Source organism: Diospyros lotus, chromosome 11, assembly GCF_014633365.1.
Source record: "Diospyros lotus cultivar Yz01 chromosome 11, ASM1463336v1, whole genome shotgun sequence".
Taxonomy (NCBI): domain Eukaryota; kingdom Viridiplantae; phylum Streptophyta; class Magnoliopsida; order Ericales; family Ebenaceae; genus Diospyros; species Diospyros lotus.
In genome coordinates, this window is record NC_068348.1 from 32,986,199 (window position 1) to 32,999,966 (window position 13,768).

The window sequence follows — 13,768 nt, forward strand, 5'->3', positions numbered from 1 at the left end:
AATTCAATACCTCTTATCTACAATTGCATTGTCGATTATCGAACTTGCTTGCAACTGACTGCTATCTACCCATGGTTTAGCAGATTCAATGATCGCCCAAGCCAGTGCCTTCTTCTCCACCCAATAACCAACCTCTGGTTGTCGAAATTCACCTGAATTTCGTGCCTCTGTTCTGCAATTGAATTGTCGATAAGAGCCAACAGTCGCGATGGGCAAATAGCCTCCTAAAACAGGCTCGACTTTGGTAACACCTCCTACAATTGATCTTCTTCACTGCATCTTCTTGAAGATCACCTTCAATCAGCTTTCGAGGATAGCCTAGTGATGCTTGGCTATCAGCTTCCAACACTTGCCTTCTTGCTACACCTCAATCATGCTTCAACAACCGAGAGTTGCTTGCTTGCGTCATGAACTGGACCAATAGTCTTGACTCCGTTTCAATCTCCATTGAGATTGCCTCATTAAGTTGCACTCGCTTATGTTCGGCGATCACTCACAATCCACTTCCAACCGCGTCACCCTGAATTGCCTTCAGATTCTCTTGGAATCACTGTCAAAACTCACCTAGTCTTTTCGTCTCCAATTCCGAGTCGAAAGTGCTTTGCTTTGATGAACTTTCTAGTAACCGAAATTGTATCCAAGACTGTTGGAAATTAATCCGCCACGAAGCGTCAGAAATCACTACTTCAAATCCCCCAAACCGATTGCCTCGATCAGTTTCGCAATCTATCGTCTGAATTTGTTGCAGAATCCCCTTGGTCAATTGCTACGACTTCTGAATCACAGCTAAGAATTGCCGACTCTGATACCAAATTTCACGACCCTAGGGTTTAGCTAGGGTCTAGAAAGGAAATGGGAAGAATTCGAGAGAGAAACGGAGAAGAATTAGAGGGAGATATAGAGCAGAAATCAAGAGAAATGAGGGAGAACAAGGAAGAACGAGAGAGAAAAAGTAAGGAGGGAAACTAATTCACTATATTATTTTAGCATACATTTCTCTACATGCTATGGCCTATTTATAGGCTGTTCAATTGATAGAATATTGTAGAACAACACCCATGTGCACTTTAACGGAATGAATAGCATCTCCTAACAAACAATTATAACTAATGACAGCATTGCCCCTCTAATTCCTCTTAGGTCATGACAATTTATAACCTTTTGGGCACCCTCCCCTTAACAGCTAGCTTTTGAGGGTGAATTCTACTTGAGGGTTGTAACAGTGGTATCAGGGCCAGCCCCATGGCTCCTGGTGCAAGCAAGCGGCAACGGAGGTGACGCCGACATTGCAATGTTCACCCGGGACTAGTAATGGTTAGTGCACAGCCTATCGTCGTGGGCGTCGGGCTGCGGAGCGTGGTGGTATGTTCTGGTCCACTACAGGGTATGGGACTTATCCCACATTGGAAGTTTAGGCTCTTGGTGTGGGGTTTATAACCTCTTGGACACCCTCCCCTTAATAGCTAACTTTTGAGGGTGAGTTCTACCCGAGGGTTGTAACACCACACTCTGTTTTTTGCTTTTCCAAGATATGAGATTCCCCCCAATGAGAACATAGTACCCAGAAGTTGATCTCCTATCACTCGGAAAGCTTGCCCGATTTGCATCTGCATATGCCATAATATCAGTATGGCCCCTATCTTCATAAACTAAGCCTTTGCCAAGGGAGCCCTTAATATACCTCAGGATTCGAATTACTGCATCCCAATGATTGTCACGGGGAGAATTGAGAAACTGACTTACAATGCTAACAACAAAAGATATATTTGGCTTGGTCATAGTGAGGTAATTTAGCTTTCCCACCAGCCTCCAATATCTGTCAGGGTCTGAATAGGGCTCCCCCTGATCCAGTAGAAGTTTAACATTTGGATCCATGGGAGTATCGACTGGTTTGCAATCTAGAATCCCAGTTTCTTCCAAGATATCAAGAACATACTTCCTCTGAGTAATGGCAATGCCTGTTTTTGATTGGGCTACTTCAATCCCAAGAAAATAATGTAGTCGTCCCAAGTCCTTAGTTTGAAAATGTTGAAATAAGTGTTGTTTAAGACCTTTGATGCCTTCATGATCATCTCTTGTAATAACAATATCGTTCACATAGACCACAAGATATAGATAAATTGATTTGAAGACGAATGTTTGTAAAACACAGAGTGATTTGCCTCACTACGAATCATGCCAAACTACTGTATAACTTTACTGAACTTGCCAAACCATGCTCGGGGGGACTGTTTTAGACCATAGAGAGACTTATGCAATTGACAAACAAGACCTAACTCCCCCTGAGCAACAAACCTAAGTGGTTGCTCCATGTAGACTTCTTCCTCCAAGTGACCATGCAAGAAGGCATTTTTAATATCTAATTGATGAAAAGGCCAATGATGCATGGCAGCCATAGAGAGGAAAAGACGAACAGATGCCATCTTGGCAACCGAGGAGAAGGTATCACCATAATCAAGGCTAAAGATTTGTGTATAGCCTTTAGCCACAAGGCGAGCTTTCAAGTGATTGATCTGGCCATCAGGGCCCACTTTGACCGTAAATACCCAGCAACAACCAACTATAGATTTCCCAGGAGGGGATGGAATAGGAGTCCATGTGTGATTGGAATCCAAGGCCGCCATCTCATCAATCATAGCATGTCGCCAACCTAGATGAGAAAGTGCTTCCTGAACAATTTTAGATGGGATGAGGATTATGAGTAGAGAGTGTACCTTTACGAAGAGCAATGGGCAGGTTAGCAGAAGGCTCAAGCAGGTCCAGAGCAGGTGGAGATGTTGAAGCAGAAGATGAATTAGGTGGACCTGGAGAAAGAACATCCTCTAGACGTGGATGTTGTGACCGACGTTGATAGGTGACAATTGGGTAGGGTGAGGACTGTCTTGGTGGAGTCGAGGATTTAGGTAAAGGGGAACTAAAAGGAGTAGAGACAGGTAGACGAATGCAAGGAACTAGTAAGAGCTGAGAGACAGAGTCAGGTTCCACTGGTGAGGTGAAGCAAGGAGTACTCTCAAAGAAGGTGACATCTGCAGACATGTAAAATCGACAGTGCGGAAGGAGAATAACACTGATACCCTTTCTGAACCCGAGAATACCCAAAGAGAGATCATGCACAAAACACGTAGAACCAAAAATATGAGGGGGAATAGTGTAAAGGGTCTCTTGAGGAAACAAAAGAGAACTAGGTAATTTGTTATTGAACACAAAGGATGGCATGCGATTTATTAAGTAGCCAACAGTGAGGACAACATCACCACAAAACTTTAAAGGAGCATTAGCATGTAATAAAAGAGTGCGAGCGGTTTCAATAATATGACGATGCTTCCTCTCTGCTATGCCATTGTGTTCTGGAGTGTGTGGACAAGTGGATTGATGAACCATGCCGTGAGATGCCATAAAAGAATTGAAAGAAGCAAAAAAATATTCTTTTGCATTGTCACTCCTTAAAATGTGAATAGGATGTCCAAACTGAGGATTCTGGAACTGTTTGAGAACCAAATCCCGATGTTGCCTTCGGAGAAGGAACTCGAAATAACCGATCAATGAGGTCCTCCATCGTAGGGATATTAGGATTAGTCAGAACTTGGTTTCGGACAGATTGTAAATCTTTGTGAAGACCGTGGAGAACAAAGACCATATACATTTTGTCAAGCTTTTCTAACACTTTTTCGAGGGTATCTTCTGTCAATCTCAATTTGATCTCTTCAATAATAGATTGTGCTTTGTTCAGAAATGAAGGTAAGTTACGCTCTGTCATCTGAAGCGTTGTTAGGTTATGAACTAAGTCATACAGACGTTGTATGTCATTAGAGTAGATGTTCCGAGCTTTCTTTCATATATCATAGCATGTTTTATAAGACTGGAAGTAAACCAACAGTTTGGGATCAATGGATTGCCATAATAAAGAGACTAACTGATTATCAGCCCGCTGTCATTGTTCTCTCTCATTATCAGGAATGTCTTTCACCTGCTTAGTAAGGTGTTCGGAGAGTCCCTGGCCCAAAAACCAAATATCAACTACAGCATGCCAATCCAAGAAATTCTTTCCATTGAGTTTTTCTGACATTATAGAGGGATTACCAGAGAAGACAAAGGAAATGAGTCCCTTCTTTGGTGTTTCAGAAGTGACTAATGAAGTTTCTGGTGTGGAAGCCATGGGAGGAGATGATTGAGATCTGACTAACGAAGACAGAGACCTGGGATTGGGGATCTGACCCTTGGAAGAGGACCAGGAGGTGTCGACGAGTCAGACAGGACCGGCGGCATGGCATTCCGGCAACGGGAAGGCGACGCATGGCTCTCATCGCCGACAGGAGAGGAGGCGCGTGACAACACATGGAGGGCTTTCCGACGAAGAGACTTCGGTGGGTTGGCCGGAATCACCAGGGCAGACGACCGAGACCTTTACTTGGACAGTTGAAGGTGTTTGGGTAGCAAATCTAGCCTTGGACAGAGGCTAGTCGTGCGTGAGAGATGAGGGAAACTGGTTGCTGGAGATTTGGCAGCCCTAGGACAAACCAGCTCTGATACCAAGTTAGAAGAGGATATTTGGTGTGTAATATGACTTCAAGAATCACTCACAGCCTTCTTGATTATATATATTTACAAGAAACTCAATCAACTCTTTTAATTTTAGGGATTGACTGATCTAAATACAGCAAGTAGTATTAGCTAATTACAAGGAATATTTATAGGAAATATTGACGCATATCAACACTATCAATATTTATCAAAGCCAAAAAAGGACATTTGATTTTGTTAGATGACAATCTAGCAAAATATGGTAAGCATATAAAAGTAGATCCAACTCAGAACGAGCACATACTCAGTTGCTCAGAAAGTAGACTGTTTACTACAGCCCAAACAATTATACAGCCAGATAAAACAGAGCACTAGCAGTTGCTGGGACCTTCAAGATCAGAATATAATGATAAACTAAACAAATGGACAGAGAGTGTTACCTTCCTACATGTTGTTATAGGGTCGTCAGAGTAAAATGGAGGGTAACCAACAAGCATCTCATACATTATTGCACCCAATGACCACCTGCAACAAACAATGGATAAGATAACAGGAAAGGAAAATACACTGGCTTTCTTTTCTCTTGTTTTGTTTTCTTTCTTTTATGAAGGATAGAATATAGCAAAGTCCAGATAGCTGAAAGCCTAATATATGCTTCATCCAGTTTGACTACCAATTAATTCTAAGAAAGCAACCATAAAGGGATCGTTCTCAATAAGCCTAAAACACACTGAGAACTCTTCCAAAGTTAATGCTACCTCATATTGCAATCTAATACCACTTAAATTATATCATATAATTTAATAAAAGTCCTAAAGAAAGTAAAGTAGATCAGTTGTGGGGGGGAGCCAGATACATCAAGATAAAACAAAAATAAGAAACTCTGATGACGAAAAACTGGTATATTTATTTTCTATCTTCTGGGCCCTGGTAATGTTGATTGCATCATTAACTCTGAAGTTTAAAATATATCATACCAATTATCACAATGGAACCCTTTATAATCCTAAGGTCACTCATGTGGCACAAAGAACTTCCTGCTCCCCTAACAGCACCAAGAATGGTCTCATCCTATCACCCTACTATGCCACAATATCCTTCCTCCAATTGTCTAGCTGTACAGTAAAGCATCCTTTCAGCTTTACTCGCTCTCATGATCTTGAAAGCACATCATATCAGTATAGCCAGACATCTACTTTGTTAATGTGGGACACTGCGACACTTTCAGCTTTACCAAATGCCAACTTGAAGGAGAAAGGGACAGACGAGAATAACCCAAAAGGCCATAGCATTAGGAGAAAAAGAAAAACATTGCCAGCATAGATGGGAAATGGAAAGCATAATATTTAAGGGTGAAAAAAAAAAGTAAAGAAAACTAGAGACAATTAAATCAAAAATGATATTATCAACTCAGAGTAGATAAATTACTTCCAACATGTTTTCACAACGTCTACCATATCAGTCCCAGGAAAAACATAGAATTACACATTGAAAGACTGAAAATGACTAACCAGTCACACTCCATGCCATATCCCTTCTTCAATAGTACCTCAGGAGCAATATAGTCTGGTGTGCCCACTGTTGAAAATGCCTTCGAAAAGTGAAAGGAAGAAACCAGCAAGTTAATAGCATGAACAAAACCCTGTCCCCCCTCAAAAGAAATAAATGTCTTACCTTCCAATATGGCTTGAAGCAAATATGATTTAGCATTTGGTCACATATAAGTGCATACCGCATAAGGCACAAGATCTAATAAACATATATAGCTCAACTCAAGTTACCTCATATCGCATAAGGTACAAAATCTAATAAACAAATACAGCTCAAGTCAAGTTACCTAAAAGTTCATACGGACAACTATCAAATACCTATCATAAAGAGAAAATATGCAGAAACACTGGCTCATGCAAATCATAGTTCCTTAAAACTGTTAGTCCCTCTGTTCACTGTTTTCCCCCAGTTTTTAGAGAAGAAAACACTAAAATTTTGGAATAGTAAAGTCTTTCTGACTTGATTTTCATGTTCTTCCTTGAGGACAGCTTAACAAATACAATTATGCCTTTTTCATCTAACCTCTATTTTGATCCAATAGCCTTTCTAGCTTCTTTAGTTGGGTGTTCTAGCTCACTTTGCATTGTCAACTTCCATGCTAGATATGGGAATTTCAGGCTACCAGCAACCTTTCTTTGATTTCTGAGCTATATAGAATACAAGCTTTGTCGAAGCAAAAGAACCTATTATCAAGGAAGCACATTCAGAAAATCCTTTTATCACTCCCCAACACAAACTTACACTTTCCAAAAAGCTCAATTCCAAAGCCTTTTTTCATTTATTTTTGAGGAAATTCACTGTCATTGTACTATCTTTTTTTTCTTTTTAAATTTATCTACTGTAACTTCCAGTCAGCTGGATCCAAAAAGAATAAGGAAGTTGATAGTAAGGAAGTTGATAGGATCTCAAGAAAACGGATAGAATTCCGATTAGTTAAAAAATTCGCTGCTGGTATGTCAACGCCCGATTACAAGAAACTAAGGTAAACAAGGAAAAGAAAGTAAAAGAATGGGCATTCGAGAGGCCCAGAACTCTCCTGTAGCATCTACTCAAATTTTCCTCCCTCCTCCTCTCTTCCATTTCCTATTTATAGGTTGTTATTCTCCCTCCATAACTGCATCTGGTTATGCACATGCTGGTTTGTTACACAAACCAGCCAAGTTCCAATTCTACCCTTGGTGCACATGCTGGCTGTTATGCAACCCAGCTGTGTTACCATCGTGCCCTTGACTCCTGAAGTGCCGTTGGTAGGTCCGCAGCACCGGAGGCCTATCAGAAGTCTGATAAAATTTCAATTTAATGATGTATGTATCAAACTCTGCATGTGCATTAAACCATTAAGGAATCCCCTTACACTTCTAGTGTGGAAGGAATTAGTCCTTAGTCCTCCTCATCATCTGTTTCCAATTCCAGATGACCCTGCTTAGATAGCCAACAGCTAGGTCAAAATCATTGGATCTTCTTATCATAGATTCTACAAAATATCATTTCATTTTTTGGTATATGTGCGAAAGTTAATTCCAAATACCTGGTGCAACATTACAGGACAATCTATCCTTAGGTTACATTTAATAGAGCAACAGTTCACATACATGTGAAAGTTGTATGCTCATTTCAATTGCAACTATGGATAAATTCTATGTATGTATGAATACATATATGCGTAACAGCATGGCAAGTAGGCATAAGATGCATTTACTAATATTAAGGAAAAACTAAAATCAAATAGAACACATGTTCAATTAAAATAAAAAAAAATCAATTTCAGCAGTTACAGTGACAAAAACAAAAACCGAATCAACTTGCTGTTTGACTAGTCTACTGGCTTGCAGACATATATATCATCACATTAGATACTCAATCCTATATCAGCGAATTAAGTCATTTCTGTCATGGAGACATGATTTATCTTGTATAGATCATGTTTCTTCTTTTCCTACAATCAACGAAAACTAAGCAAATATGATCACATTGAATTAGCATTCCTACAGATATGGACTGATTCTAGTAGGGAAGAAACAGTCATATTTCTGAATATAATTGCATACCAACTTTCTCCTGTTAATCTGCCAGTGCTGAAGCTGTTCACGAGGACTTTTCCAGTTACTTCCATTGTCTGCATCAGGTATGCATCCATCAATATCCATTGGCTCCCTCAAATTCTCATCATCCATGGTTTCATTTTCTTTCACTGTAGATAAAGTTCTACAATCAAGAGGTTTGCAAAGACCAAAATCTGAGAGCTTCATGTGGCCATTTTTGTCCAGAAGGAGGTTATCAGGTTTAATATCTCTGCAAGAAATTAAGTCAAATAAAGCATCAACTTGATTAGAGCAGGTAACACAGCTGACCAGTTTTACCATAAAACTAAGCTCCCAGCCACTAAATTGTAAAATCTCATCAGGAGATGCATAAAAAAAAAAATCCATGACAAGGTATACACAACAACCTGTGAATGTAGTTGTGTTTGTGAATGGACTCTATGGCCAAGACACTTTGAGCAACATAAAACCTAGCCACATTTTCAGTTAAAGTATCTTCTCTCATTAGCAGAGTCATCATGTCACCACCAGGAAGATACTCCATAACCAAATACAAGTATTCTGCATCTTGGAACGAGTAGTATAATTTGACAATGCAGTGGCAGGCAACTTCTGCCAGCAAATTCCTCTCAGCTCTGACATGTTCCACCTGCAGGATAAAAGGTCATTCATGAATATGACAGTAAACCACGACCAACAGATATTGTGGGAAAAAATAAATTTTCCAATTGGATAATACATAAAGAAAAAATAAGGGAGCCCAGAACCCTTGTTGAAAGTAACTCATAAATTGGTTGAAGAAATTACACACGTGTATGGCACTGATATTTTGATACCACTATTTCACATGGTTAACACCCTGCACACTTCTAATTCCTCCCAGGAAAATTAATATATTAAACCATATTTGGTCTAAATGAGTACCATGGATATACCATTAGTTAATAGAGCATATATATATACATAATATACATATATATATATATAGAGAGAGAGAGAGAGCATAAAAAGGTTAAGGGTATCAAGTCTTCCTAAGATCACCACCCAGAAGTTCTGTGGTCATGGCCAACTAAGATTTATAGTTAACATTGAAGATTCCTCTTCAAAGCTGTAGAGAGACATCCAACTTACATAGAAGCAGGATTCCATTGAAAGATGTGTAGCACAAGTCGAGACCGTAAATTTAGATTTAGATATATCTTATTTCTTGACATAGTAAGTATTCATACTATGATTGCACTGTCTTCAAATCTGAATCCTACGAACTCCACTCACCTACTACTAGAAAAACAGGTATTCCTAATTTATCCAAAGAACTTGGGGTGTTACATTCTTCTTGACTTGTATCCCAAATCCATACATTACCATCCACTTGATTTGCACATCACTAAATCATAGCATAATGAATGACAAAGGGTTTTCCCTGATATCCTAAGCCCTAACGATCTTATGACATAAATAATCATACCTATTTTTACATGAATTTGGCTTTGTATATACTTATTGCTACATAAATTAGGCACAATATACCTATTCCTACATGGATCTAGCACCTACATGGATTTGGCACGATACATATACCTATTTCTACATGAATTTGTTTGTTTACAGCTTGCCTGATATAAATGCTGTACATGTAATGACTAAGCATTTCAAAAGTTCAAGGAAAGATGGTGCTACAAATTCTAGTGATTCTAGTTTTCTCTTGTCTCCAAATTTTAACAATACAACCAGGAGACAAAGATTCACTTAATAGAATTAAAAAAGAAAGTGGCCATCCTCAGTCCAAGAGGCTCCCCGCTTCACAAGAGAACTTAGTTAATGTGTAAGTGACAATATCTGTCATGGTGGAATCGAGGAGTCCAAAATGCTATTTGTCTCAACATGCCATTCATGCAAGTAGCTAACACAATGCAGCAAGGTCCAGAAGACAGACCAGCTTGGCCAAGTTAATAGATGTTGGGCATCATACCCCATACAGAATTAATTCATTATCCAAGAAAATTACTGAGATCAATAATCTTGACACATATTTTCCACCATGGTGTGGACTGAGAGTAGGATGCTTCCTAAGCATAAACAGCATTATGCATTCTTAATAGTGAATGAATAAAGTAGAAAATAACTGCCTGACAGAAGTATCAATTATTCTCATTTAACCTGCCCTCTTCTGAGCATTTCGGACTTTTTCAACTTTTTCATTGCGTATATATTGCCAGATTTTTTCTCCCGGCACAACCTGACCTGTACCAAAAAGAAGGATATCCATAAGCCTACAAGTAATAACGTCATAAATTCATAACAAAAAAATAAACCATAATCAGGACTGCAACTGCAGTTTCCTAAACAGTAGCTAATCATGAAACAGTATGTAAATGCAACCACATCAGAAATGAGTAAAATAAGAAATTAGTATTATATATTGATCCATCATGAACGAAACATTTTTTAGATTACTAAAGTTATTATCAATTTCATAATAAGAATACTTCCAACCAATGTAGAGATGCCAATGCTTCTCCAGTACAGATTTTGAGTTGGCATCTCTAGCATTTATCCTATTCTATGTAGAGCTTTGCAATTTGAAAGCATTGTTACCAAAAATGTGTCTTCAAAAACATAATTTATGCAGTGTAATCTTAAATTATTAATAACCAAGATGTCTAAAAGCTGCTATGAATTAATTATGGCAACAAACAGGCAATAGATCCTCTGCTCGAACCTTGCCAATCACTCAAAAACAGTTACATGTATGTTTGGCCTGCTTATGGTGGAGGGGCTAACCATACTTAAGCAGGAGTATAAACAGTACAAATAATAGGATTTATACATCTCCCAAACACCATAAACATTTAGGTGACTTGGCTTCTCAGAGTTTAACACTAAACACTCAATTATTTGAACAGAAGAAGGTACAAATCTTAAACGACATAAGCATACATCAAAATTCAAAATATTGACTTTTAATGGTTTCTTTTATGAAACCAGGATATACAGACATCACTGAACACATGGATTCATGAAATGCAATATAGGTAATCAGGGGCATCTCTAACCTCGCCATAGGCTCCCCTCCCTATGATGGTCAGAAGCTCGAAATCATCAGCACATATTTTATGCCTTTTAAGTCGCATGAACTCTGTCTCTTTTCGTTCTAAATCCTTGATCAGGTTTAACTGTTCTTCCATGGGCACATCTGAAGAAGCTAACTTCTTCTCTAACACCTGCCGCCTGCAATTGAAGCATAATATACCAGTAATTCAAATGCTGAACTCCCAAAGTGCCAAATATTCATGTAAAACACATCAATTTGGCAACCTCTAAACTTCAGAATGACAACATTAATGTTGAGTCTATTACTATATCCAGCTTGTTCAATTCTCATTTTCAAAATCCATCATTAATGTCCAGTACTAAATCTTCTGTTAACAACCTATAAAGGAAGCCTACGCATTAGGAAGCTAGATCTTTCCAACAAAGCCCTTATATGGAGGTGGTTGGAAGTTTGAGATTGATTCTAACAGTCTTGGGGAGGGACGTCTAGGTCTCGGTCTGGAATTTGGGTGTGGAGAAGCAATTTTTGGGATTGGAATAGTTTTGTTACTTGTGCTTATTTAAAAAGGTTAGAAAGGGGTCCTGAGTGGCGTTCTGCCCGGACAGTTGATGCGGTCGCAGGCCTCTTTGTGAAGCCTTCCCGAGATTTCTCTGCCTCCCGTCGGTCCAGTATAAAATGTCCCTTCGGCCTTTCGAAACCCTAATCACCACCAACGGCATCAAGAGAGAAGTTGCAGTTAGACACGGGAGAAGTAATTATAACCGTGGAATTGGCCGAGTTTGCTTCCTCCACGTGGTCAAAAAGCCCAGATGCCCACACCTCCAAGTACCTGCTTGAAGGATGTGATTGCGTTGTAGTGATACAGTTGAGTGACTGGGTTTCATTTGCACAGTTCCAGAGACATCGAAAGAAGACAATTAAACTATGGCAAAACGGGAGATAACCATCACGCGTAGCAGCGAAGCTTGATCAAGGTAATTCATCTCCGCTGGGTCACTGAGGACGTAAGAAGAAGAAAACAACGGAAGTTCGAAGCCGACGTGCTTGTGAACTGAACTTAATTTCCGAAGGTAAAACAAAGAAAATGCAGGAGGCACCGAAAGTGGTGAGCATGTCCCCAAGGGACGGGAAGAGGAGAAATCAAAGATTAGCAATGTCAATGGAATTTGGTCTTCAGCAGTTTAGTTTGGCAGGGGGAGTAGGGAGCAGACAGCGGCGAAAGCAATGGACGAAATTGAGGGGAGACTGACTAGCTGGAGGCCGTAAAGCAAGAAAACAAACTAGAAAGCACAATCAAGAAGCAAGATGAATGAATGAATGAATGAATGGGAAGTGTTGGTTGAAAGATACCTGTTCTTTCGTTCTTCAATGTGCTTCATCTGAGTCCTGTAGTGATTCTCAATGAATTGCTTCGCCGCCGCCACTCTTTCCATCGTCAAGCTCGACCCCTGCGGTTCATCGGCTTTCCCCTCCATCTCCTCTCTCAGACTCTCTCTCTCTCTCACTCCTCTAAATCCCCGTCTCTCCCTCTCTCTCCCCTCCCCTCACCTTATATATGCTTATTTATAATAATATAACAATAATATTATATATGTTAAAAGTTAATGTAATATTTATATTATCGATGGATGGCAGCAAAGCAAAAATGAAAAAGCTCGGAGAAATCGGCCGATGGTCTCTCTCTCTCTCTCTCTCTCTCTCCTCAGCCGCAACAGTAGCAGCAGCAGCAGCAAGTATTTTAGTAGATGATGAGGGGGGCAAGGTGAGTCCGTCCATGGGCTCACCGCTTCGAGCCTCGTTGCCAACCTGTAGCCTCCTTACGTGGCGCCCCCCCATGTCCGTTGCGTATGCGTATGCCTTCCCACTCGCCCATCCAGCCTGTAAAAACTATGTGCCAAGTGCCAAACTACACTCGCTCTCTCTCTCTCTCTCGCTGCTGTCAGCGGCCGTGTCGTGCCCTCACTCTCCGCTGCGCTTGCGTGCGCATCACTCCCTCGTGCGTGGAAAGGAGCGGGCCAGGCCAGGCCTAGTGGCCGGGGGAGTGAGCGAGGAGAGGACCACGGTCACTGGCTGGCACAACATTACGTTCATTAGGTAGTGTGGAATGGAGAGGAGGAGAGAGTGTAGGCCACATGCGGGGGGGGCAAAGCACGTGAATCGGTTCCGCAGTGTGGTGTTCTATTTCTATTTCTCCAAGTCAGTGACGAAGGCAGACTCGCGGCGTACTTTGGCCCCCCCCTCGCTCACGTTTTTCGCAATGCTGCTGCCGCAACATCTTCATCCATCCATCCATTCATTCATTTTCCTCCATTTCCAAAACCAAATCCCCGCGTCCGTACCGTGCTTTGTCTGTGTGCTTTGGATGCCGTTTCCTATCCTATGCCATTCTTCACCTTGATTATATATTTTTTAACCCTTATACTTCAAATAATTAAATATTTGAATTGTTATAAAAAAATATTTAAATCTAAATAGTTAAATTAATTTAAAAATTAAGTTTAAAAATATATAATTAAAATAATACAAATTTTGAGTAATTATACAGAAAAAAAAAAAACATAAAAATAGATTAATAAAACGAATGAAATCACTAAACCAT

The 13,768-nt window shown here is 40.0% G+C and overlaps 1 protein-coding gene across 3 annotated transcripts in view; it reads right to left on the bottom strand.

Moving 5' to 3' along the window:
• The window catches only part of LOC127812550 (uncharacterized), a 32,681-nt gene extending 19,706 nt beyond the window's left edge, over positions 1-12,975 (bottom strand). Inside the window, exons 1-7 of one of the 3 annotated variants that reach the window (XM_052352971.1) lie at positions 12,520-12,975; positions 11,171-11,345; positions 10,275-10,358; positions 8,522-8,763; positions 8,121-8,364; positions 6,033-6,112; positions 4,962-5,046 (exon numbers count right to left, since the gene is read on the bottom strand). In XM_052352971.1, the coding sequence (XP_052208931.1) occupies positions 4,962-5,046; positions 6,033-6,112; positions 8,121-8,364; positions 8,522-8,763; positions 10,275-10,358; positions 11,171-11,345; positions 12,520-12,644 (1,035 nt within the window). In that variant the 5' untranslated portion in view covers positions 12,645-12,975. The remainder of the gene's footprint in view (positions 1-4,961; positions 5,047-6,032; positions 6,113-8,120; positions 8,365-8,521; positions 8,764-10,274; positions 10,359-11,170; positions 11,346-12,519) is intronic. The other 2 variants (XM_052352969.1, XM_052352970.1) reach the window with 2 other exon arrangements.
• Positions 12,976-13,768: the final 793 nt, after the last annotated feature.